Raw genomic sequence first — 27,556 nt, forward strand, 5'->3', positions numbered from 1 at the left:
CTCTTGTTAATTTCTGTAAGATGTCCTTGAGACTTTGAAAGGCGCCCGCAAATAAAATTTATTATTATTATTATTATTAACTTTTTTTACACAAAGGGTGGTGGGTATATGGAATAAGCTGCCAGAGGAAGTAGTTGAGGCAGGTATTATCGCAACATTTAGACAGGTACATGGACAGGACAAGTTTAGAGGGATATGGTCCAAACTCAGGCAGGTGGGACTGGTATGGATGGGACATGTTGATCGGCATGGGCAAGTTGTGTCGAAGAGCCTGTTTCCACATTGTGGGACTCTATGACTCTAAGTGTGATACAATTGTGAAAATCAACTACACTGTCTCAGTAATTCTGATGTACAAATAATTACTGACAAGGTAACAAAACCTAAATACAGTACAACTGATTTAGGACCTGCAACAATGGAACTACTGTTCTAAATTGGATTCAAGTAGTGTAAATAACAGCCTTTCTCTGACACTCAGCACACCATGCCTGCTCCACGTCCCTGCTCAAACGTCATGCTTTAATTTTGGATGCTGTTTCATCGCTGCAGTCTTTTTAATTGGTCCTTTCTTGAGTTCCAAAATCCTTTTTGCAGTTGGCAAGTTGCACTTTCCTCTAAGATAAACATAATTATTATTAATTCATGAGAGGAATAGATAGGGTGAATGCACAGTCTTTTACCCACAGTAGTGGAATCGAGAATCAGAACATGGGTTTAAGGTGAGGAGGGAAAGATTTAATAAGAACCTCAGGGGCAACATTCTCCACACAGAGGGTGGGGGGTATATGCAACGAGCTGGAGAATGGGGTAGTTGAGGCTGGTACTATAACAATATTTATGAAACACTTGGACAGATATATGGGTTGAATAGATTTAGAGGGATTTTGGGCAAACGCCATCTTGGTCGGCTACTGGACATCCGGTGGCGTTGTTGCTAGCTGCCTCCGCCCACGGTCTGGCTGTCTTTTTTTATTTTGTTACGTTTAGAGTGTGCTTTTTTAGTTTTTTAGTTTTTTTCAGTATTTTATGTGGGGGGAAGCGGGTTGGGTAAGGGGGAAACCGTCCTTCAGTCGCTTATCCGAGTCGCGTCCTCGCCCCCCCCCCCCCCTCCCCTCGCGGCCTATTAGCTGGATTGCCGGGGCCTTTCCTGCCGAGACCGGACCAGAGCTTCAGCAGCGGCGGCGAGGTGCTGGAAACATCGCGGAGCGGGCGAGGTCTTCCTGGGATCGCCGCTTGGAGCTCCGGAGTGCTGGGCCACTGCTCCAACATCGCGGAGTTGTGGGACCCTTCGCGGGGGGCCGCCAGTGTAAATCTCCACCCAGCGCGGCCTGTGAACATCGGGAGCCGCGGACTCCGGTGGAAGGTGGCCGACGAGAGGTTCCCGGCGAGAGCGGCGACTACGAGGTGTTCGGGAGGCCCCGACCACGGGTGAACATTGGGGAACATTTGACTGGACTTTGGTTCCTTCCCTCACAGTGGGGAACTTTGGTGCTGCTGTGGGGATGTTTGTGTTGAGGACTACTGTGTTCTGTGTTTTGTGTTTTTTTAATTTAATTTTAATTTTTTTTGTATGACTCTAAGGGAAAAAGAATGTTGTTGTCTCTTCTGAAGGGACTGTTTCCGTGCTATATGACTCTTTGATTATGATTCTTCGACCCTCTATGACTCTATTTGTAATATTTCATTGCATTCGACAGCAGCAACAATTTGAATTGGCTATCGAGGCTGAAATGAACAAATGGTCTTTAAATTCAAATAAGAGCAGACCAATTGTCTACTTATTTTCTGATTTGGACTTCATGTTTTTTTATGGAGAGTCGGAGGCTTTCACAAGACGTTTACATAAAGAATTTCATCCTGTGGGGGCAGCACAGTGGTACAACGGTAGAGTTCCTGCCTTACAGCGCCAGAGACCCAGGTTCGATACTTGGGTGCTGCCTGTACGAATTTTATATGTTCCCCCTGTGACCGTGAGGGTTTTCTCCGGGTGCTCCAGTTTCCTCCCACATCTCAAAGACGTGTGGTTTGGTAGGTTAATTAGCTTCTAGTATGTAGGATGCAAAACTGGGATATCATAGAACTAGAGTACAGGGTAATCGTTGGTTGAACTCAGGGGGCCGAAGGGCCTATTTCCACATTGTATCTCTAAACTAAACTAAAAAGGAAACTATAGAAGCAGATATAATTACAACTTTCCAATGATATTTGGACAGATACTGCAGATGTAGAAACAAGTAACTACAGATGCTGGTTTACAAAAAAATACACAAAGAGCTGGAGTAACTCAGGTAGCATCTCTGGAGAACATGGACAGGTGACGTTTTGGGTCCTAAAACTTCACCTATCCTTGCTGTCTGAGCCGCTGAATTACTTTAGCACTGTGTCTTTTTCTGGACAGGTACATGATAGAAATGGTTTGAAGGGATCTGGGCCATATACGGGCAAATGGACAAGGTGGTCCAAAGGGCCTGGCAGTGAAGAAAGCAAATGGCATGTTGGCCTTCATAACAAGAGGAGTTGAGTATTGGAGCAAAGAGATCCTTCTGCAGTTGTACAGGGTCCTAGTGAGACCACACTTGCAGTATTGTGTGCAGTTTTGGTCCCCTAATTTGAGGAAGGTCATTCTTGCTATTCAGGGAGTGCAGCGTAGGTTTACAAGGTTAATCCCCGGGATGGCAGGACTGTCATATGCTGAGAAAATGGAGCAGCTGGGCTTGTATACTCTGGAATTTAGAAGGATAAGAGGGGATCTTATTGAAACATATAAGATTATTCAGAGTTTGGACACACCTCTGGCAAGAAACATGTACCCGATGTTGGCGGAGTCCAGAACCAGGGGCCACAGTTATAAGGGGAAAGCCATTTAGAACAGAGATGAGGAAACACTTTTTCACACAGAGAGTTGTGAGTCTGTGGAATTCTCTGCCTCGGAAGGCAGTGGAGGCCGGTTCTCTGGATACTTTCAAGAGTGAGCTAGATAGGGTTCTTAAAGATAGCGGAGTCAGGGGATATGGGGAGAAGGCAGGAACAGGGTACTGATTGGGAATGATCAGCCATGATCACATGAATAGCGGTGTTGGCTCGAAGGGCCGAATGGTCTACTCCTGCACCTATTGTCTATTGTCTATTTCCGTGCTGTGCAGCTCTATGACTCTACCTGTTGTTTGTATAGTTTGATTGGAGTCATCAATGATGTGATTTGATTTAACTAGATAGCATGCAAACAAGAGCATTTCCCTGTACCTTGGTACGTGACAATAATATCTTGGTTTTGCCATATGAAATATCATGTACTGTTTAATGCACCATCTTGTTGTGAAACATGTTTACTGTTATGTAATAATAATAATGGATGGGATTTATATAGCGCCTTTCTAATACTCAAGGCGCTTAAAGGTGTAGGAATGTGTAGGAATAACAGACAATACAGAAAAAATACTTACGTCAGAACCTTCATTTCTCTTGATCCTATTGCATTTTGTTTCTTTGCTGTTTTAATTGATAAGGATGTCTACATGAAAGTTAATCAGAAAAAGAACTGTTCAATTATCCAAAAGTTGTGCAAAGTTATTAGTTTTGTCCTTTTACTTCTGTAACCAAGTTCAATATTTTAAACGTGACATAAAATGCAGCAGTCCTAGAAGTATGAAATAAAGGCAGAAATAGCTGGAAATACAGTACATCCATGGAATTGCATTCTATAATTTAGGCAATCTCAAACAACCCCTTCCTCTTTCCCTCCCATTTCTCCCCACACCTCTTTCTTTCCCCCTACCCCATATCCTACCTGGTCTCGCACCTATTTCTCCCCACCCCCACCACCAGCATTCCTTCCACTAGTTTAATCATTTGAAAATCTGCAATCTTTTTGTCTCCCACCTTCCTTTTCATCTCTGGCCTTTGTCCAACCATCTGCCCATCAACCCCCCCCACCCCCACCCCCCAACCTGCATTCACCTATTACCTGCCAGGCTTTGTCCTACCCCCTCCCCCTTACCGCCTACAATCAGTCTGAAGATGGGTCCCAACTTGAAACATCGCCTATCTATGTTCTCCACAGATGCTGCCTGGCCCTTTAGACTTCAGAGATACTGCACGGAAATAGGCCCTTTGGTCCACCGATTCCACGCTGACCAGCTGTACACTGTACACCAGCACTATCCGACACCATAGAGACAATTTACAATTTTACTGAAGTCAATTAACTTACAAACCTGTACGTCTTTAGAGTGTGGGAGAAAACCCACGCGGTTATGGGGAGAATGTACAAAGTCCATACAGACAGTAATCGGGATTTAACCCAGGTCTCTGGCGCTGTCAGGCAGCATCTCTACAGCTGTGCCACTATGCTGCTCCCTCTGAATTACTCCAGCAATCTGTGTTTTTTTTCTTTTAGACAATAATGTTTGACTTTGATATCAAGTCATGCAGCATTATTTAGTTTTCTCCTAAAGTCACATTGTTTTCAACAAAATTCACCTGTGCATTGAACTGAATCAGTTCAAAACCCTGATTTAACTATGGATTTAAAAAATATTGTTTTTATTAATATTTTTTAATTAATATTGTTATAAGGAGTTTTATCTACAATAAAAAGTAACCGTTGGGCAAACAAGCGGAGAAATAGCCACTGCTTTGTGAAGGTTATCTTTTATTTCAATTTTCTGGTATCTATGTTATTTTGCATCTTGGGTTGTATTTTATGGTTCGTTCCATGTTGCTCAAAATCACAACTTTATGGGAGCACAATGAAATGCTCGTGATCTGGGACAAGAAAATGGAATTGACTTTGATAATCTCCAGATACATTTCCTTTCCATTTCAGTTTCTCTGTTTCTGCCCTCAATTGGTGCCCAACAAAACCCAAACCACCCCAGATGTGTGAACCCATTTCACACAGGGGCGGCACGGTGACGCATCGGTACAGTTGCTGCCTTACAACTCCAGCGACCTGGGTTCGATCCTGACTATGAATGCAGTCTGTAATGAGTTTGTACGTTCTTCCTGTCCCCGCATGGGTTTTCTCAGGGTGCTCCGGTTTCCTCCCGTACTCCAAATATGTGCAGGTTTTAGCTTAATTGGATTCTGTAAATTGTAAATTGCCCCTAGTGTGTAGGATAGTGCTAGTATAGGGGTGATTGCTGGTCGGCGTGGACTCGCTGTATCTCTAACTTAAACTGAACTAAACTTAACAAATATCAATTAAGGGTATCTCTTCATTTTCAAACAGAATAAAAATAACAACACCAACAAATAGGAAAGTGTTAAAAGGAAGATAATCTTCTAATTTCTACAAATAGCAGTGGAACTGAACATAATTAGTGCCTTTCACATGTACGGGCGAACATTTAAGGTTACAAGCTGTGCATATCATTGGCATTGCATTTTCCTGTTTAAAAAAAAAGAATGAATACCTCAGGTAGAACCAGAATATTTTTAAATGTATTCTTGTATTTAATAAGTTAAAGCAGCAAATTATATGAAAATAACCTTTGAATATTGCTACCACAATTTAAGACTAATAATATTATTCATTTATAGACAAGTGCTGGAGTAACTCAGTGGGTCAGGCAATAGAGAACATGATCAGGTGACGTTTCAGATTGGGACCCTTCTTCAGACTCATAGTGGGAATGTGTGATTGATTGTCAGTGTGGACGCAGGACCAAAGAGGCTGATTCCATTCTGTATCTCTAAACTAAACTGAATTAAGAACGGGCATTCTTTGTAGCAATTTTTTGTCCTTGTAACTAGTTTTAACTTGTAAATTGCTTTACAAAATCATTCAAACTGATGCCAAGGAACATTTTGGAATCACTGATGAATTACTCCACCAACATATTTATCTTTATTGACCAGAATACTACCTGTATTAGAGTGTTAGCTCCAATGAGACATTGGACGAACTGGAACATTCTCAGGAACATCAGGGATTGAGGGGAGACCTGATAGAAGTATATACAATTATGAGGGGCACAGATATGGTGGACAGTCATAACCTTTTTCCCCAGGATGTAAATGTCAAAGACTAGAGGGCATAGCTTTAAGGTGAGAGGGGCAAAGTTTAAAGTTTAAAGGATACTAGACCAAGTGCAGACCCGTTGGGTCTGCTCCCCCAACGCAAGATTCCACCACTCACCCGTTCCCCCAACGCAAGCCATTCTCCCAACGCAATATTGCACCACTCATGCATAGCCCCCACTGCGCAGACGTGGCTCATTTCTCCTCATCCCCCCAGCACTCCCTCCGCTTCCTCTTCACCCTCCCTCTTCAATCCCTGGAGAGGGAAGGGGGTAGAGAGTGAGGGATGGTAGAGAGGGAGGGGTGGTATAGAGGGAGGGGGGTAGAGAGGGAGGTGGGTATAGAGGGAGGGGGGCAGAGAGGTGGGGGGGGGTAGAGAGGGAGGGGATAGAGAGGGAGGGAGAGGGGGATGGGGTAGAGAGGGGGTGGGGGTAGAGAGGGAGAGGGAGGGGGTAGAGAGGGAGATGGAGGGGTGTAGAGAGGGAGGGGGAGGGGTAGAGAGGGAGAGGGAAGGGAGTAGAGAGGGACAGTAGAGGGAGGGGGTAGAGAGGGGCAGAGATGGAGGAGGTAGAGAGAGAGAGAGAGAGAGAGAGAGGGAGGGGGTAGAGTTGGGGGGAGAAAGGGTAGAGAGGGAGAGGGAGGGGAGTGGAGAGAGGGGGGTAGAGAGAGAGCGGGGCAGAGAGGGAGGGTGGTAGAGAGGGTGGGAGTGAGGGTAGATAGGAAGGGGGCATCTCCCTCCTCCACCCCTCCCATCTCCTCCACCCCCCCCCCCCCCCCATCTCCCTCTACTACCACCCCACCCCATCTCCCTCTTCCTCATTTCCCTCATCCTCCTCCCCTCACTCCCATTCCCTGCCCCAGGACCTACCCAGGTCATTGAGCAGCTCCAGGGCCTGGAACTCGGCCTGGTTCTCGTACTCAGCCCGGTCCTGGCTGTAGACTCCAGCCGTCAGCTCGGCCGCCGTCTGGGCTGTAATGCAGGCTACAACTTCATCTCCGGACTCGTTCCTGACCACGGACCCAGGATCGTCCTTGGTTCCAGCGGCGGGCTTCTTTCTCGGCCCCGGTCACGCCCTATCCCAAGCCCCGGGCTCGGCCCTCACTCCAGTTCCAGCACCACCATCCCCACCGGGCATCGGACGCCGGCAGCCACCACCACAGCGAGCGCTGGAGTGCCTCTCCCTCCCGAAGTATCCCTTCCTGCCCTGCGAGTGCATTGTGACGTCACTCAGGTTTTTTTTCCTAAATGTTTTTGGGCTGTTTTTAAAACTTTAAACGATTAAAAAGCTTGAAAATATAAGTGTGAATGTGACGGGAAGATGTTTATCGCCTAGACGGGAAAAATGTGTCGAATGAGTGAAAATGGGAAGGCTGTGGCCTAGCGTTTGGAAGAAAATAGGAAATAATCAGATTGTGCCCAGATGACACACACGCACATCATACACACAAACAAGAGAAGAGTTTTAGTAATATAGATGCATGGGTAACGTTTATTACACAGAGGGTAGCAGATGCCTGGATGGTGCTGCCAGGGGTGGTGGTTGAGGCTTACAATTGTGGCATTTAAGAAGCTTTTAGATAGGAAAGTATGAACAAACTATGCTAGTGTCATCAAATGGATTTGCATTATGTTAGTAAGAGAGGCACATGGATATGCAGGGAATGGAGGGATATGGATCACGTGCAGGCAGAGGTGTCTAGTTTAAGTACGGATCATGTTCGGGCTGTGGGCTGAAGGGCCTGTTTCTATATTCTAACTTACCTGCGCAATTTCTGTAAGGTATATGCGACGCTCATCATTGGCTTTATGGTAAGCCTGAAGAAGAAAAATGAATGAACAAAGTTTGGTTAGTTAATTGATTAAATTATATCAGGAGAAATAATTTTTAGCTTAGTGCTATCCAACAAAAATTGCTATCCAGCTACGGGAGTAAAAAATCCGGGTTCGATCTTGACTACGGGTGCGGTTTGTACGGAGTTAGTACATTCCCCCTGTGTCCGCGTGGGTTTTCTCTGGGTGCTCCAAATTTCTCCCACACTCCAAAGACATACAGGTTTGTTGGTTAATTGGCTTCAGTAAAATTGTAAATTGTTCCTAGTGTGTAAGGTAATGCTAGTGTACGCAGTGATCGCTGGTCGGTGCGGACTCGGTGGGCCGAAGGGTCTTTTACTGTGCTGTATCTCTAAAGTCTAAAGTAAAGAGTGATATGTAAAACCGGAGGGAGGGGTATCGATGGAAGGGAATAGACGGGGGAGGGAAGAGAGGCAGGATGGTGAGAGAAACTGGTCAGCACTGGCGGGGGTGTTCAGTGGATCTACTATCATGTTTTCATGCAGCTAAAGAAAATTCTCGAGACAAACCTTCCCTTCTTGTTCTATACGCCACTCATAATTTTTAAGCTGGTTTTGAAGGCTTTTCCTTTCTTTTTCCAGTTGCTTTATAAACTGCATGAGGGCACCCTGTAAAAGTGAAATTTTGGACATAGTGTTATCTGCCTCCAAAAAAACATACATCACAGTTTTAGCCTGAATTGTTTTGGTATTACATTTGAAATTGTTGGGACAATATATCAGAAATTGCAAATAGAAATAATTTCATGTCTATTTAACTTTTATTGTCTTTTTTACAAGGATTCCAACCCGAAACATCAACTGCCCATTCCCTTCCCAGACGCTGTCTGACCCGCTGAGTTACTCTAGCACTTTGCTGAAGATTGCTCAATGGTGGTGCAGGTGGTAGTGCCGCTGCCTCACAGAGGCAGAGACCCGGGTTCAATCTTGATCTCGGGTGCTGTCTGTGTTGAGTTTCCACATGTAAAGGTAGTCAGGAACGAGCCCGGAACACCCGGAGAAAACCCACGCAGTCACAAGGAGAACGTGCAAACTGCACACAGACAGCATCGGTAAATCTAAACCTCAACTTAAAATGCCAATGCCGAACATGTTACCAAGTTAAACTACCCTCTTTTGCCTGCACGTGATCCATATCCCTCCATTCCCTGCATATGATGGGTCTCGACCCGAAGCATCACCAATCCATGTTCTCCAGAGATGTTGCCTAAACCCGCTGTTACTCCAACATTTTGTGTCTTTTGGTATATTAACCAGCATCTGTAGTTCTTTATTTTTACATTGCATTCATATCCATGTGCCTATCCACAACGGGTGGCACAGTGATGCATCATCAGAGTTGCTGCTTTACGGTGCCAGAGACCCGGGTCCGATCCTGACTACAGGTGCTGTCTGTGTGGAGTTTGCACGTTCTCCTTGTGATGCGTGAGTATTCTCCGGGTGTTCTGGTTTCCTCCCACTTCCCAAAGATGTGATTTGTTGGTTAATTGGCCACTGTAAATTGTCCCTGGTGTGTAGGATAGAATTAGTGTCCAGGGTGATTGCTGGTCACCCTGGACTCAGTGGGCTGAAGGGCCTGTAACGCTGTACCTATAAAATAAACTAAACCAAAATGCCTCTCAAGTGCCACTATTGTATCCGCCTCCTAGAAATGGGGAACAAACACTTGAGGTTATGGAGTAATTAGAATTATTTTGTAAAGGTAGTCACAACAAATGCATGTGTAGGAAGTAGAACTGCAGATGCTGGTTTACACCAAAGATAGACACAAAATGCTGGAGTAACTCAGCGGATCAGGCAGCATTTCTGGGGAAAAGGAATAGGTGACATTTCAGGTCTGAAGAAGGGTCTTGACCCGAAACGTCACCTATTCCTTTTCTGCAGAGATGCTGCCTGGCCTGCTGTTACTCCAGCATTTTGTGTCTAACATCAAACGCATGGCTGATATTGCTGGAGTGACCGCGGTGGGAGAGGAGGGAGGGGAGGGGAGCTCGCAAAGAGGTGATAACGGGGTGGGCAACGATTAAAAAGAAGGGAAGTCAGTCGTGCACCATCTAATGCACCTATCACGCTCACATCAAAGGTTGTGATCACTAGCCTTGCTGCAAGATGCATTATGAAATATATGCAAATGACAACCTATGATGGATGAACACGAGTTCAAGGAAGCAATTATAATCTTTTGCCCGACTACTAAATCCCTTGAAAAGCAGCAGGGCTGTAAATTTTCCTGTGATTTGTCGATATAAAAGGGAAACAATAGAATTGTGTTTTTTAAAAGGTTAAAGCATTACATTCTAATAACTGTGAGGCTGGTTTCTGTTCCAGACACTTTCATCTACTATTCTGATTTATTTTATTTAACACAGATGAAATTTGGCTTGAGGAATGCACTTTTTGCACAAGAGAAAACATTATTACATTCAAGAAATGATGAGGTGCTTGAGAACAAATCTCCCGTGCTTGATGAACTTATTGATAGAAATCCTGCCCAATTCACTAGCTATTCCCTGCATCCGTCCAATGTAGCGACAACGTTGTAATAACTACAAAGGGCATCAATGGGCTGAGGAAGGGCTCAGACACATGGTAAACGCAGTGTCTATTGTAGTCATATAGCAAGCAAAAATCAATACTGCGTTTTGATTAAGGGTGTTAAATCAAACAAAACGAAAAAACTGACATGATGGATAGATAGCAGGGCAATCTGGCCTTTTTATCACCATTGCCTGAACCAAATATTACGACAGAACATCTTTATTTAGATTTTAAAATTAAACTATAAGCACCTGCTAGAGGTTGCTAATACTTGTGCTTCAACCTTTTTGTTTGGTAATAAAGATTTCAATTTTTTAATGTACGCTGATACCAAAATGAGATCTATTAAACCTTCAGCAGGAGCTGTTTCATGGTGATACTGTGCCAGAAGAATTAATTTAAAATTAACCAGTACTCGTCATTCAATCCAGCCTTCGGAGGGGAGGGTTTGCAAGAACTAATGACTTAAAAACAAGCATTATTCTGTCTGTAGTAACGTTGCTGCCTAATTATATTTATGGACTTTTTCTTCCTCTCTAACAACCCTACTTTTAGTATGATCATCATCACAGCTTATGCTGAATTAAACAATCATTAACAGAGTCATTCACAATGGTAGGCTTATTATTAGCTTAGTTTAGAGATACAGCATGGAAATGGGCCTTCGGCCCACCAAGTCCACGCCGACCATTAATTACCATGCACACCAGTTCTACGTTATCACACTTTCTCACCACTCCCTGCACACTAGGGCCAATTTTACAGAAGTCAATTGACCTACAAACCTGCATCTGTGGGATATGGGTGGAAACTGGTCTTCCGACTGATTGTGGTTCGGGGGGGTGGGAGAAAATTGGAAGAGAGGTGTTGGTAGAATAAGCCAGGCGAGTGATAAATGGATACAGGTGAGGGGGGTGATTGGCAGATGATTGGACAAAGGTCAAAGATGAAAGGACAAAATGAGAGGCATGTTTGTTACGACATGCTTTATGGCCAAGATGACCACACCCAAAGTAGTATTAACACCACGGTTAATGTGTCTAAACTCTCGTGTAATCTAGTCCCCATATATCTAATCAAAGCACATGGATAACAATCTATAAATGCAATACTCCCACAATGAGTGCACACAGTGAAACAGTGTCTATCTAATAGCTAAATGATGGTGCCAGAGCAGACTGTAATACACATTTGTCATTGTGCACTATGGTATTCCAAAGGTGAATTCCATTATATTGCTGAGACACTTATTAAATTGCTGATTCATCAAAGGAGCCTTAGAAATGGTTCTGTGAGTTTCGTATGAGGTAAACCACAGATCTATTGAGCTTTGTTGAAATCTGTGGCCTGAAAATCAACCTGCGTTGCTTGATATTTAAAAATAAGTATAATCCAAAGTGGTTGTTAACCATTTGAATTTCCCTTCCCAGTCCCACATGGTCCTTTCCGTCCTGGGCCAGAGTGAGGCCACACTCAAATTGGAGGAACAGCACCTCATATACCGCTTGGGTATCTTACAACCCAACAGTATGAACATTGAGTTCTCCAATTTTAGGTAACTAAGCAAGAACCCCTCCCTCCTCTTTTATCTCCCCCCCACCCCCCTCACTCCTTCATGTGCCCCACCTGGATGTGCACAGATTTCTCCCACTATTTCCCCTTCCCCCCAATTCACCCTCCCCTGTCCTCTTCCATCTACATCCCTTCCTCTGGTCTCACAATTCACACCTTTTCTCTCCTAATCTCAGTTTTTCATCCCTGCCAGAGATGAAAAAACTGGCAGATAAGGAGACAAGAGACCACACTGACCATCGATCACGTGTTCCCACACTCCCTGCACATTAGGGGCAATTTACAGACGCCAATTAACCTACAAACCCAAACAGGAAACTAGAGCACCCAGAGGAAACCCTTGCGGTCACAGGGAGAACACGCAACCACGCAAGGTCAGGGTCGAACCCAGGTCTCTGGCACTGTGAGGCAGCAGCTCTACCCGCTGTGCCACTGTGCTGCGGGGATGTTTATTGAAGTTGGGTGAAGATAGAATCATGATTGAAATGTTTCTTTTTCACACAGCTTGGTTTATAGTCATACAGCACGGAAAAAGATCCTTCAGCACAACTCACCCATGCCTACCAAGATGCCCCATCTGCATTTGCATGCATTTCATCAATATCCCTCTAAACGTTTCCTATCTATGTACCTGTCCAATTTTTTTTTCAAAGGACATAGATTTAAGGTGAAGGGGAAAAGATTTAATAGGAATCTGAGGGGTGGTGGGTGTATGGCACAAGCTGCCAGAGGAGGTAGTTGAGGCTGGGACTATACCAACATTTAGGAAACAATTAGACAGGTACATGGATAGGACAGGTTTGGAGGGATATGGACCAAACGCAGACAGCTAGTGTAGCTGTTGGCCGGTGTGAGCAAGTTGGGCCGAAGTGCCTGTTTCTCCACTGTATCACTCTATGACCCTAAATGTTGTTATAGTACCTGCCTCAACTACCTCCTTTGGCAGTTCGTTCCATATGCTCGCTCTCTGTGAAAAAGTTTCCCCTCAGGTTCCTCCTTAATGTTTAAACACTTTGTAGATGGGTTATGCATGCAACCTATAATGTAGTTACCTCATCACCACTAACCACGCCCCATCATATTAGTATAACTGTAGTATCCTCCCTTTGTTCCTCCCACTAGGTTCCAGTACGCCTGAAGGCTGGATGCAGTCAGTGCTGGGACGTGTGTGCCACGTGCTATATTAAACTCTCAGTAAAGCTTACAGTGTGTCAGCAATCACTCCTTTACATGGTGTCAGAAGTTTAAACTCGCGTTTCCCGTTTATCGGTTATTATTTTCTTTGTCCCCGTCAGTGCCCAGTGTTGGGTTTCCCTTGAAATGGCATCCTCGTGCCGAAAGCCATCTCCCCTTGTCTTCGACGCTGACATTGCGGAGCGATGGTCGACTTTTGTGATGGACTACACTCACTACGTCAATATTGCGCACCGGAACGACCCGGCTGCGGTCAAAGCATCACTCTTGCTCAACCTGGCCGGTCCCGACGCAATGAAGAGAGCTCAAGCCTTTGTCTATGAACCAGCGGTCCTGGATGACAACGACCAGCCGGTCGAGCCAGCTGAATCGGCCGACGACCCGGTATGTCTTTTGCGCAAGTTCGCCGAGATATGCGACCTGCCCTCCAACCGTATACTGGAGCGGGCCAGGTTCTTCTCACGCAAGCAACAGCCGGATGAACCTGTTGAGTGCTTCATCGCCGACCTGCGGCACCTTGCCCAGCGGTGCCGGTTTGAAACCATGCGCGACCAGCTCACCAGGGACATTCTCGTCACTGGCATGATTGATCAGAAGCTGCGTGCCGACCTGCTGCAACGGCCTGACTTAACCCTGACTCAGGCAATGCATGCGTGCCGCATTGCCGAAGTGGTCACCCCTCCTCATGGCCAGAGGGGGTCTGACAGCCGAGCCATAAATCTAACTGGTGTTGCTGGACAACGACGGATGAAGGACAACTTTCGCCCTCCACCGCGGCCCGTTCGTACACCCCGGGACCCGAGATCTCAAAAGTGTCCAAACTGCAATTACGTGCACTCCACAGAATCACAGTGCCCAGCCCTTGGGAAGACCTGCAATTTCTGCGGGAGAAGAAACCATTTTGCAGCTGCCTGCCGGTCCCGTGGGAAAGTGCCCTCAGCTCCCAGACAACTCCTAAACAACCTTCTGCAAGTTGATAGCGAGATGGATTCTCAGCCCTCTGTTGACGCTGCCCCCGACTCTGAGCTCAGCTATTCCACGGGTGATGTAAGTATTTACACTCTCCTCCACAGCCGATCTCGCCTCCCCGATCCTTCTGTGAACATAACTGTAAACAATAAGTCCTTCTCTGCTAAGCTGGACACGGGGGCGAAAGTGAACGTAATGTCAACAAAGCTGTTCCACCAGATAAGGAATAATGAGCTGCTGATTGCAGACCGCTCTGTTTTGCGTGCCTATGGGGGAGAGGAACTAACACCTGTGGGGAGGGCGACTTTCCACTGCGTGCTGCAGAAATCTTCCCAGGACCTGTCTTTCTTCATTCTGGACAGTGACTGTGTGACGCTGCTGAGCAACCAGGCCTGCCAGGATCTTGGTCTGGTGTCGTTTGACCCTACGGTCCACGAGGTGCAAGCTGTGATGGATCCACTATCTGAGTACCCAGACCTATTTGACGACAAGTTGGGGAAGCTGCCGTTGGTGTACAAGATCGTGACTGACCCATCTGTGGTGCCTGTGATCCGTCCACCCCATAGAGTGTATTTTGCCATGAAGGGCAAGGTGGAGAGTATGCTGAAGGACATGGTCAACATGGGAGTGCTGGAGGCTGTCAGCGATCCAACCGAATGGGTCTCCACCATGGTCGCCATGTTGAAGAAAGGAAAAAATGAGATACGGGTATGCATCAACCCCAAGGACTTGAATATGGCGATTAAACGGCCCCACTACCCCATGAGGACTGTCGAAGATGTTGCTGCCCAGGTGGGACAGACCACTGTGTTCTCCGTCCTCGATGCCAGAAGTTCGTTTTGGCAGATACCCCTGGACAAACGCTCCACGGACCTGACCACGTTCAGCACGCCCTTCGGCAGGTTTAAGTTTTTACGGATGCCGTTCGGCATCAACTCTGCCAGCGAGGTATTTCAGCGTTCAATGGAACAATTATTTGCAGGTCTGCCCTGCGCGATTATTGTGGACGACATTCTGGTCTATGGGAGGGATGTGGCCGAACATGACCACAACCTCCGGCGGATTTTGGACCGTGCTCGGCAGATAAATTTGAAGCTCAATCGGTCAAAGTGCAAGTTCCGGGTGCCTGAGGTCACATATGTCGGCCACATTTTCACGGCCCAAGGGTTGAAGCCAGACCCGCAAAAGACCAGCGCCATCTCAGAGCTGCCCGCCCCGACAGACGTTGTCAGTCTGCAGCGTTTCCTGGGTATGGTGAATTACCTGGGGAAGTTTATCCCCGACCTCAGCGAGTTGAGCGCACCCCTGAGACAGCTCACAAAGAAGGACATTGCCTGGGCATGGTTTCCACACCACCAGCAGGCGTTTGACCTGCTAAAGACGAGGCTGGTCAGCACACCTACCCTGAAGTTCTTTGATCTACTGCGTCCGATCGTGGTCACTTGCGACGCCTCTCGATTTGGTCTGGGTGCTGCCTGCCTGCAACCCCACGCTGATGACTCGCTGCTGCCCATCTCCTTTGCCTCTCGGACCATGATGGACACAGAGCAGCGCTATGCTCAAATAGAGAAGGAGCTGCTGGCGGTGGTTTTCGCGTGTTCGAAGTTTAAGGACTTCTTATTTGGCACCAGGTTCACCGTTGAGACGGATCACCAGCCACTGGTAACGATACTTAACAAACCAATACACTGCGCTCCTGCCAGGCTCCAGCGGATGATGCTGCAGCTACAGCGCTTTGACTTTAAAATCATATATAAGAGGGGCACCGAGATGCATGTGGCTGATGCACTGTCCCGGGCCCCCCGGGCCTCCTGCGACCAACACCCCTTCGAGCAGTCGGACTTACAGGTACTGAACGTTAACTTCGTCCCTTCTCAGCAGCTGCAGTGCTTGGTTGAACATACCGCTAACGACCCCGACCTGCAGCAGCTTGCTGCTGTCATCAAGCGCGGGTGGCCCACCAAACGGAATTCGTTGCCTGCCAGCGTCCACCCCTATTTTTTGGTCCGCGATGAGTTAGTCCTCCGTGACGGCATTATTATCAAAGGACACAAAGTGGTCATCCCGGCCTCGCTGCATAGCTTGTATTTTGACGCCGCCCACATGGGTCATCCCGGGGCAGATGCCACTATCTCACATGCCCAGGAACAGTACTACTGGCCGGCCATGGCTAAATACATCCAGGCCAGGGTGGATTCCTGTCCGGACTGTCACTCGCTTGCCCCGCATCAGCAAAGACAGCCACTTTTGCAGCAGCCTGCCCCTGCCATGCCCTGGTCTTCTCTGGCTGCCGATATTTTCGACTGGCGTGGGAGGCAATACCTTGTGCTAGTAGACTCTTACTCGAATTGGTTCGAGGTGGACCTCCTCCCTGCCATCACCTCCGAGATGGTGATCAGCAATCTTCGCCGCCACTTTGCCACGTTTGGTTCCCCTGTCCGGCTGCAGACAGACAACGGTCGCCAGTTCACCAGCGCCGAGTTTCGAGCGTTTGCTACAAAGTGGAACTTTAATCATTTCACCAGCAGCCCGGAGTACCCGCAGAGCAATGGTCTGGCTGAACGGGCGGTCCGCAGCGCTAAGCACCTGCTTGAACAAACCCGCCTCTCGAACGGGGATTTCTATCAGGGTCTCCTGAACCTTCGGAACATTTCCAGAGACAGTACCATGGGATCCCCTGCCCAGCGACTCATGTCCCGTGTTGTCCACCCTCCGATGCCTATTGCCCAGCAGTCCCTGATGCCCAAAGTCCTGCAGCCTGCTGATGTCCAGAAACGTATTGCCCAGAAGCACGAGATCCAGCGCCGATCGCATGATAAATCCTGCCGCCCTCTTTCGCCACTGATGCCTGGACAGGTCGTCCGCTTGCAGACGCCCACCGGCTATTCCCGACTCGCCACCGTCGTCGGGTTTGACAGCGCGCCATGGTCCTACCTCGTGGATTTCGAAGGGACTGTATACCGACGCAGCCGCCAGCACCTGTTGGCGGTTAACGAGCCCAAACCACCTCCTGCCGTTCCGTTTACCCCTCCATCGCGTGTCGAGCCTTCCTCCACTAACGTACCATCTGCTCCCTGCATGCCACGGTCGGTCCTTTTGCCTCGGGTAGCCCCCCCTGCTCCTCCCGGTTTTGCTCCCCAGGCTCTGCTGTCTCCTGCAAGGTCTTCTCTCTCTCCAACTTCAGCTCGTTCTACCCCTTCATTCTTACCTGGCTCACCTGTGCCTCTCCGTTCCCCCTTCAAGCTGGGTTCCCCACCCATCTTCTCTCCCCCTCCTGTTTCTGTTCCTGTCCCTCCTCCTATTCTTTCGGGTGGGGAGGGTGAAGGTGCTGTGCGCACTCGCTCGGGTTGGATTGTAAAACCTCCGGCTCGCTACGGAGAGTTTGCTTAGCTTTGCAGGTACTGTATAATAAACCTGCCACTGTAGTAACTTGTTTGAATTGTAAGGGGAAGGATGTAGATGGGTTATGCATGCAACCTATAATGTAGTTACCTCATCACCACTAACCACGCCCCATCATATTAGTATAACTGTAGTATCCTCCCTTTGTTCCTCCCACTAGGTTCCAGTACGCCTGAAGGCTGGATGCAGTCAGTGCTGGGACGTGTGTGCCACGTGCTATATTAAACTCTCAGTAAAGCTTACAGTGTGTCAGCAATCACTCCTTTACACACTTTAAAGCTATGCCCTCTAGTTCTTGATTCCCCTACTCGAAAAATACTATTTCTCTCATGATTTAATACATCTCTATGACTAATGTAGATGGAGCATCGTTGTCAGCATGGGAAAGGTGGTCCAAAGTCCTGTTTCTATGCTGTATTATTCTATAGCTCTATATGTACAATTGTCAAACTCAAGTACAATAGGTAGAGCAAAGGGGAATATAAAGTGCAGAATATAGTTCTCAGCTTTCTACTGCATCAATTCCAGAGGCAAAATCCAATGTCGACAATGGGGTAGAGGTGAATCGGACAGTACCCTAGCTTGTGGAAGGTTCGATCAGAACTGATAACCGAGGGGAAAAAGCTGCTCCTGTGTCTGAAGGTATGAAGGAAGCATTTTGTTTTGCATTACATTGAACACAGAACACTAAAGCACAAAAACAGGCCCTTCAGCCCACAATGTCTGTGCTGAACATGATGCCAAGACTATCTCTTAACTACCTGCACATGATCCATATTCCTCCACTCCCTACATATTCATGTGCCGATCCAAAAGTATTTAAAACGCCACCATCGTATCTGCCTCCTCCACTACCTCCTGGAAGCGTGTTCCAGGCACTCACCACCCTCTGTGCAAAAGATTTGCCATGCATATCTCCTTTAAACTTTACCCCTCTCATCTCGAAGCAATGCCCTCTAGTGTTTCATTGTTTTCCATCCCGGGAAAAAGGTTCTGACTGTATCTCTTATCTATGCCTCATAATTTTATACTTCTATCAGGTCTCCCCACAACCCCTGGCGTTCCAGAGAAAAGAATTCAGGTTTGTCCTAACTCTCACTGCAGCTAATAGCCCCTAATCCAGGTAACACTCTGGCAATCCTCCTTTGCACCTTTTTCAAAGCATCCACATCCTTCCTATAATAGGCCACCAAGAACTGCACACTATACTCCAAATGCGGCCTAACCATAGTCCTATAAAGCTGCTTTGTGACTTCCTGTCTCTAATATTGAATGCTCCAACCGATGAAGGCAAACATATCATATGCCTTCTTTATCACTCTCTCTACTTACGTTGTCACATTTTCCTGTTGGCGAGAATTAATCTACTTTCATCATGCTTGCCTCCCTGGAGTTCAGAGAAGCTACGCTTGTTTAGCACTCTGACTGCCAGAGGATGCACTTACACCCACGCACAAGGCTGCGGGAAAGATTGATTCGGAAATTGTGAATAATTACTTTCTCATAAAATTATAATTCTGGCTGATATACAGCTATATACAGCTGATCTCCAGCTGTACTGACACTAAAGTGACAAAAATACACAGAAAAATGGCACCCAGTAGATTCGAAAATAACACTATGGCAATGGTTTTATAAATGTTAACCCTTCCCTCACAGCAGAAGTTTCATAGAACATAGAACATGGAACACTAAATAATACAGTTGAAGAACAGGCCCTTCAGCCCACAATATCTGTACCCAACATAATGCTGAATTAAACTAATCTCTGTCTGCACGTGATCCATATCCATGCACCTATCTAAAAGACTCTTAAACGTCACTATCTTATCTGCCTCCACCACCACTTCTGGCAACACATTCTAGGCACTCACCACCCACTGTGTAGAAAAACTTGCTCCGCACATCTCCTTTAAACTTTCCTTGCTCCTGTCCGGCAGAAGGTACAGAAGTTTGAAAACACGCACAAATAAAGAAAGGAACAGCTTCTTCCCCTGTTATCAGGCTTCTGAACAGTCCTTCTATAAGCTAGGGTATCTATTATACCTGAGTTTGAATTAATTGTATCTATGTATAGTATCTCGACCCAAAACGTCACACATTCTTTCTATCCAGAGATGCTGCCTGTCCTGCTGAATTACTCCAGCATTTTGTGTCTATCTTCGGTATATCTGACTTAATTGGATAGCATGCAAAACAAAGCTTTTCATTGTACCTTGGTATATGTGACAATAATAAACCTAAACCCATGTGTAGAAAGAAATGGACAGATAACATTTTGGGTCAGAACCCTGCTTCAAGCGTCACTTATTCATTCCCTCCACAGATGCTGCTTGACTCGTTGAGTTCCTCCAGCATTTTGTGTTTTAATGAAGGTCTTTACACTTATTTAGCAGTACCCAATGAGAAATCAAAGTTTCAATAACCTATTGTCATAAAGGGTTATATTTTTAATGTAATACCTTGCACCATAGAAAAAAAAAGCTTCATTGTGAGAAAATAGTATTGTTCATAGGATTATTTAGAACTATATCAAGAGACATAATCACTAACATGTACAGGTGCAACAAATTTCAAATTATTGTACTTACCATTGACATTTCCTGAAATGAACGTACAGAAGATAGTCTGTCTAAAACAAAAATGTGACATAATTTAATTCAAAATAATTCATCCTAGTAAAGTCATTCAGTATCAGTAAAAAAATGCTAGCAATAACTACTTCAATTTAGTTTAAAGGTACTACGTGGAAACAGGCCCTTCTGCCCATCGAGATCACCCATTCACACTAGTTCTAAGTTAACCCACTTCCACAACCACTCCCTGCACACTAATGGCCCTGTCTCACGGTGCGAGTCCACCCACAAGTGATCCCGAATGAAAGAAAAAATTAAACTCGTGGTTGTCTACGAGATTCCAAGTTTATGTTCACGAGTTTAAACGAGTTCCCACGTGAATGTCTGTTTGCCGTTTACTTCTCATTTCTGCGATGTACCAAGTTCCTCTCCTGAGTTACCAAGTTCCTCTCCAGAGTTACTCTTGAGCCAACAACGACTACCGACGTGTGGAAAAATCATCACATGGTAAAATGATATAATGTAGTTTTTTTTTACACTATAAAAAGACCCAGCCTGAAGAACGATCTCGACCCGAAACATCACCTATTTCTTTTCTCCAGAGATGCTGCCTGACCAGCTGAGTTAGTCCATCATTTTGTGTCTATCTTTGGTTTAAACTAGTATCTGCAATTCCTTCCTTCAAACTTTTAGAGCAGTTTGCATTCAAAAGTCCATTTGAACTCCATTTGTTCAAGGTCTGACATCAATCATTGAAAGGCATTGGCTGTTTTGTGTCGGGAGGAACTGCAGATGCTGGTTTACACCGAAGATAGACACAAAATGCTGGAGTAACTCAGCGGGACATGCAGCATTTCTGGAGAGAAGGAATGGGTGACATTTCTGGTCGAATCCCTTCTTCAGACTGAAAAAACCAGAGATGCTGCCGGCTTGGCTGAGTTACTCCAGCTTTTTGTGTCAGCCATGATCATATTGAATGGCGGTGCAGGCTCGAAGGGCCGAATGGCCTACTCCTGCACCTATTTTCTATGTTTCTATGTAAGATTGTTTTATTCCCTTAATTTATCTCTCATCAAAACGTTGGTAAACTTCTAACAAAAGATTAGGTAAATTGAACATTAACATTATTTTTCCCCCCGACAGCAAGGTCCGTAGACCAGAGGGATAGCAGTGTGTGTCTCTCTACTCACCCAGTATGTCCGTCAGAGCAGCCGTCCCACCGTCGCGACTTAAACTGTATAAAAAGCAGTGACTCAAAACATTGCTGATTGGGCAGATCTGCCCAGAAACCACCCCTTTCACACTCACCCCAGTCCTGGGAAACAATGTTTTCAGAACCCTACAGTCACCCCAGCCCGCCCGCAACCTCTGAATGAAAGACAAAGCTCAAACTCTGCACCGAGGTCAGGATCGAACCCGGGTCTCTGGTGCTGCCTGGATGATAAAAAATTATCAATTACAAGAATTGAAAGCAAAAGCTACTGATGATAAAATTTTATCCGTTAATAAACAGCAAAAGCAACTTGAGAACGTTTAATTGATAAAAGATTTCCTGTCTGAATTGGTTTAAATCTGGTATTTTTACCCATCTTTGGTATGTGCATAATGAGGTGTGGAAGGGACAGCTCTGACCTTTAGTCGTTCTTGTTATGCACTCAACATGCAGGACTATTTGGTTATTTTTTAAACTTTATACTGATAGGAGAAATAAACAAAAAGAGCGCTATTGACATGCTCTGAGTCGTCATCTATCCATGCAGAAATTTCCACGTGGTTAATATAATTGTTAGCGGACGCTTTTTAAATCCTTCTTCCCCATTTCGTCACAATAACCATTTTAATTTTGCGCATTGTTATTCTTGTTACCTTGGATAAAAGATTTTTATCCCATAAATAAGAACCAATAATAGTGAGGTGCTTGCTTCATATTCTTCTGTTCCTCTGATTCTCTCTCTGTTTCTCTCTCCTGTCCTCCTCTCTCTCTCCCTTCTCCCCTCCCCTCCCCTCCCCCTCCCCACCTTTCCCTCCGAACTCCAGTCCCGTCCCGACCCCCTGGGAAACTGAAGGGAGCGACAATCAACTGCCACGGATACAAATAATGTCATACACAAGAAAGAGCAAATGCTGGTTGACAAAAAGTGAACACACAGTGCTGGAGTAACACAAAGACGCTGCAGAATTTTGGAGACGTCATCCCGTCACCCATTCCTTCTCTCCAGAGGTGCTGCCTGTCCCGCTGAGTTAAAGAGTGCCCACGGTAGACTCATGAGTCACTACGGTAAACTCACGGGCCACTACGTTCTTACAACGAGTTTAAAAGTTAGAATTTTTTACTTCAAGAGTAAATTTGACTCGTGGAAATCTTTCATCATGTTGAAAGATTTTCACGAGTTAACAAGTTTCCAGAGTTCCTGCCGTTAGTGTTACGAGTCGCTAAGTTACGTCCATGAGTTCCGATGTTCCCGCTACGTTAATTCTACGTGATTACCATGTGTTTGATTTGTTTTTAACTCGGGATCACTCGTGGGTGGACTCGTACCCTGAGACAGGGGTTTAAGGACAATTTACAGAGGCCAATTGACCTACAAATCCGCACGTCTTTGGGATGCGGGAGGAAACCGGAGAACTCGGAGAATACCTACAGGGGGTTTATATATATTTTGTGCAAACTCCACAAAGACAGTACCCGAGGCCAGGATCGATCCCGGGTCATGGAAATAGACACCGGCCCAACTTGTCCATGCCTACCAAATGTCCTTTAAATGTTGTTATTGCACCTGCCTCAACTACTTCCTCTGGAAGCTCATTCCATATACCCACCGCCCTCTGCAAAAAGTTGTCCTTCAGATTCCTATTAAATCTTTCCCCTCTCACCTTAAACCTGTCCTCTGCTTTTTTGATATCCCTACTCTGGTGCATTCAAAAACAGTTTCAGAGGGGTTAATGGTCTATCCTAGCTAGTCTCATTTAAAGTCATAGAGTCATACAGCATGGAAACAGGCCCTTCACCACTACTTGCCCACGTTGATCGAGATGTCCCATCTACACTAGTCCCCCCTGCCCACGTTTAGCCCATATTTCTCTAAAATATTCCTGTCCTGTCCAAGGCTTTTAATCTGCAGAAATGAAAGTGTACTCTGCATTATGAAGGGCCGAATGGCCTACTCCTGCACCTATTTTCTATGTTTCTATGTTTCTATTATAGTGATGCAGCATCCTCGATCCTGACTATGGGTGCTGTCTGTACTGAGTTTGTACGTTCCCCCTGTGACCGCGTAGATTAACTCCGGGTGTGCAAGTTTCCTCCAAAGACGTGTGGGTTTGTAAGTTAATTGGCTTCTGTAAAATTGTCCCTAATGTACGGGGTGATCGCTGGTCGGCGCGGACTAGGTCTTTTTCAATGCTGTATCTCAAAAGTCTAAAGTCTAAAACAAGGAATGAAAACTGTGTAAATACTTACCAGCGGGATTGCCACGAGTACACTCGACCTTCTCTTCCAATATTCTGATCTGCCTCTCCAGTTGCAGATTCAGCTCCTGTTGAGTTTCAAATCTGGTTTTCCATTCATTCCCTAAAGATGGATGAAAATTAAAAAACACTTTTGTGTTAATGCACGGTGAGTGTGTTTGTGGTGTATTAGTGAGGCTTTGTATTGGAGAACTTGTATTGGAGAACTTTACAAGTGTGCAAATAATTAATAACTTCCTCAAAGGAAGACAGCAAGGGACAATGGGGCATCTTACATAGAACAGTACAGCACAAGAACAGGCCTTTTGGCCTGTTCTGCGGCCCAATATTGCGCCGAACATGATGCCAAGACCATCACTTATCTATCTGCACATAACCCATATCTTTCCATTCCCTGCATATTCATATGCCTATCCGAAAGTCTTTTAAATGCCACTATCATATCTACCTCCAAACCACCACCCCATGCAGTGGGTTCTAAATCATCTTGGTCAACATGGACGAGTTGGGCAGAAGGGTTATTTCTGTACTGAATGACTCTTTGACATAATTCTAAAAAATGCTTTCATTGCCGATAGCGTACACGTCTCAATAACAAAAGGAAAAAACATACCTGATGTCTAATTGGATTTTTTTTTAGTTACTTAGTTCAAACTTCAGTGTAAGTTTCAAGTACAAAATTCAAATTTTCAAATCTTGTTTAGGAAAAGGATCCAGTTGCAAAGGGATGGGTAGAGACCCAGTTCCCTAAGCTTGGTAACAGGTTGGGAGGGGATGATGCTGATGAACTTTGAGCTGTAGTCTATGAACATTTAAGGGCAGCACAATGACGCAGCTGATAGAGCCGCTACCTCACAGCGCCAGAGACCCAGGTTCGATCCTGACCTTGGGTGCTGTCTGTGTGGATTTTGCACATTCTCCCTGTGACCGCATGAGTTTTCCCCAGGTGTTCCGGTTTCCTCATACATCCCAAAGACATGCAGGTTTGTAGGTTAAATTGTAGGTAAATTGCCGTGTGTAGAGTGGATGCGAAAGTGGCATGACACATAAGTATTGTACAAGTAATCTATAGTTAGCTTGGACTTGGCGGACCAAAGAGCCTGTTTCCATGATGTATCGCTAAACTCTAAACAACAGGCTGACATTTGTTTTTATCGTCGAAGTGGCCCAGTGCAGAGTGGAGAGCCAATGAGATCGCATCCCGTTGATCACCTTGTGTTTTGTTCAAGATTCCAGCACCCGCAGTCTCTTGTGTCTGCATTTTATTTACATTGTTATCAATGTTTATTTTATGTATTTTCCCTTGTGCATAAAACATATTTATATATAGCATTACTGAGCAAACTAGATCATATAGGTCACAGAGCAGCCACATTGATATCTGACTGGAAAGGTGGAAATTCATCAGGATAATGAAGTGAGCCATTGATTGAGGTAATTGAGGAGGTTAGGTATGTCAATGAATACCCTCTTGAACATCCACAGGAGTACAGTAGAGAGCATATTGGCGGGTTACATCACGGCCTGGTTTAGCAACTCGAACGCCCAGGAACAAAGAAGACTGCAAAAGGTGGTGAACACTGCCTGGTCCATCACAGGTACTGACATAGGTTTAAGGTGAGAGGGGCAAAGTTTAAAGGAGATATGCGGGGTGGGTTTTTGTTTACACAGGATGGTGGGTGCCTGGAACATGCTGCCGTGGGTGATGGTGGAGGCAGACATGATAGTGGCATTTAAGAGGCTTTCGGATAGGCACATGGATATGCAGGGAATGGAGGGATATGGATCACGTGCAGGCAGAGGTGTTTAGTTTAACTTGGCATCATGTTTGGCATGGACATTGTGGGCCAAAGGGCCTGTTCCTGTGCTGCACTGCTCTATGTTGTTTGATGATGAGTCCTGTCAAAGGCTTCTGAAATTACGATAATTCTTTAAAATCCATTTAGGGATGCAAATCTTTATGTACCTTCATCTTCAATGGTGTTGATTCGTTTCTCTAGCTGAGATACTAGTTTTCTTAGTTCAGAAGCAGATTGTTCAAGCATGTCCCTATATTAAAAACAAAACATAATTTAAGTTTAGGTTTATTATTGTTGCGTGTACCAAGCTTTGTTTTGCATGCTAGCCAGTCAGATCAGATACACCATACATAGATACAATCAAATCAAATTCAAGCATAATTGGCACAGAAAAGGGGAAGATACAGGGTGCAGAATATTGTTCTCAGTATTGTAGCGCATCAGTTCCACAGACAAAAGTCCAATGTCCACAATGGGGTAGAGTGGAATCGAACAGTACTCTAGCTTATGAAAGGCCCGTTCACAATCTAGATAACAGAGGGGGAGCTGTTCCTGATAGTCCACTGAAATAAACAGCCATTTTAGCAAAAAACACACCAGTGAGTTTTTAGTGCAAAGAAAATGTGGTATTATACATTGTATTATTTCCCACTCTAACCATATTGCAGTGTCTGGTTATAGTAAGCATTTGTAAAGGGCATCCTATAATTGCATTGAATGCTAAAAATAGGCTTGTTGCCATGGTTTCCAGGCTGGAGTTGCCTCTTGTATATTTATGTAACATTCCTAGACAGATTACCACTAATGCAATCTTAGTTACTGTATTACATTTATTTTTGTATGGCTTATAATATCGTACAATATATTATCACTATAGTTATTATTCTATGTCTACCAATTATATTATTATTAAATAACATTTTGGTTAGTCAGTCACGACCCACATTAATTTTGGTTCCTATCGGCAATTGTTATATCGTGGAAGTAATTTGTTTAGGGCAGAAAGCTTATGGTTATAAGTGGTAGGAGCAGAATTAGGCCATTTGGTTCATCAAGTCTACTCCGCCATTCATCATGGCTGATCTATCCTTCCCCCTCAACCCCATTCTCCTGCCTTCGCCTTATAACCCCGACATCCTTACTAATCAAGATCATGAATCTATGCTTTAGAAATGCCCAGAAAATCCCAAAATTACCTCCCCAGCCACCTGTGGCAATGAATTCCACAGATTCACCACCCTCTGATTTAAGAACTTCCTTCTCATCCCATTTGTAAAGACACATCATTTTATTCTGAGACTGTGCCCTCTGGTCCTAGACTCTCCCACTAGTTCCCACTAATGGAAACATCCTCTCTACATCCACTCTATTCAGTAATTTTCAACGATGTTCCCCCTCATTCTTCTAAACTCCAGCGAGTACAGGCCAGTGCTGTCAAACGGTCATCATATGTTAACCCAATCATCCCCGGGTTCATTCTCGTAAACCTCCTCTGGACCCTCTCCAATGGCAACACATCCCTCCTCAGATATGTGGACCAAAACTGCATCCAATACTCCTGACGAGTGACTTATAAAGTCTCAGCATCACATCTCTGCTTTTATATTCTAGTCCTCTCTAAATAAATACTAACATTGCATTTGCCTTCCTCTCTATCGATTCAACTTGCAAATTAACCTTTTGGGAATCCCAATTCCCTTTGCACCTCCAATTTCGGAATTCTCTCAACATTTAGTCTACGCTTTATTCCTACTACCAAAATACATGACTTCACATTTTGCTATACTGTATTCCATCTGCCACTTCTTAGCCCACTCTCCCAACCTGTCCAAGTCCTTCTGCTGAGTCCCTGCTTTCTCTACACTACCTGCCCCTCCATCTTTGTATCATCTGCAAATATGGCCACAAAGCTATCAATTCCATACAACGTGAAGAGTAGCAGCCCCAACACCAACCCCTGCGGAATACCGCTAGTCACTGGCAGCCAACCAGAAAAAGACCCCTTTATTCCCACTCTTTCAGCCATCCTTCTGCCCATGCTAGTATCTTCCTTCTAATATCATGGACTCTCATCTTGTTTAGCAGATTCACTTGTGGCACCATATCAAAGGCCATTTGAAAATTCAGATAAACAACATCCACTGATTCTCTTTTATCTATCCT

General features: G+C 45.3%; 1 protein-coding gene across 1 annotated transcript in view; it reads right to left on the bottom strand.

The window, feature by feature from the left end:
- Nucleotides 1–220: 220 nt before the first annotated feature.
- ccdc169 (coiled-coil domain containing 169) overlaps nt 221–27,556 on the bottom strand; it is a 35,063-nt gene continuing 7,727 nt past the window's right edge. Inside the window, exons 2-8 of the mRNA XM_033022912.1 lie at nt 25,561–25,643; nt 23,587–23,697; nt 20,142–20,182; nt 8,386–8,484; nt 7,787–7,840; nt 3,447–3,514; nt 221–617 (exon numbers count right to left, since the gene is read on the bottom strand). Of these exons, the coding sequence (XP_032878803.1) occupies nt 509–617; nt 3,447–3,514; nt 7,787–7,840; nt 8,386–8,484; nt 20,142–20,182; nt 23,587–23,697; nt 25,561–25,643 (565 nt within the window). The 3' untranslated portion in view covers nt 221–508. The remainder of the gene's footprint in view (nt 618–3,446; nt 3,515–7,786; nt 7,841–8,385; nt 8,485–20,141; nt 20,183–23,586; nt 23,698–25,560; nt 25,644–27,556) is intronic.

The sequence above is a fragment of the Amblyraja radiata genome, chromosome 6, assembly GCF_010909765.2.
Source record: "Amblyraja radiata isolate CabotCenter1 chromosome 6, sAmbRad1.1.pri, whole genome shotgun sequence".
Taxonomy (NCBI): Eukaryota; Metazoa; Chordata; class Chondrichthyes; order Rajiformes; family Rajidae; genus Amblyraja; species Amblyraja radiata.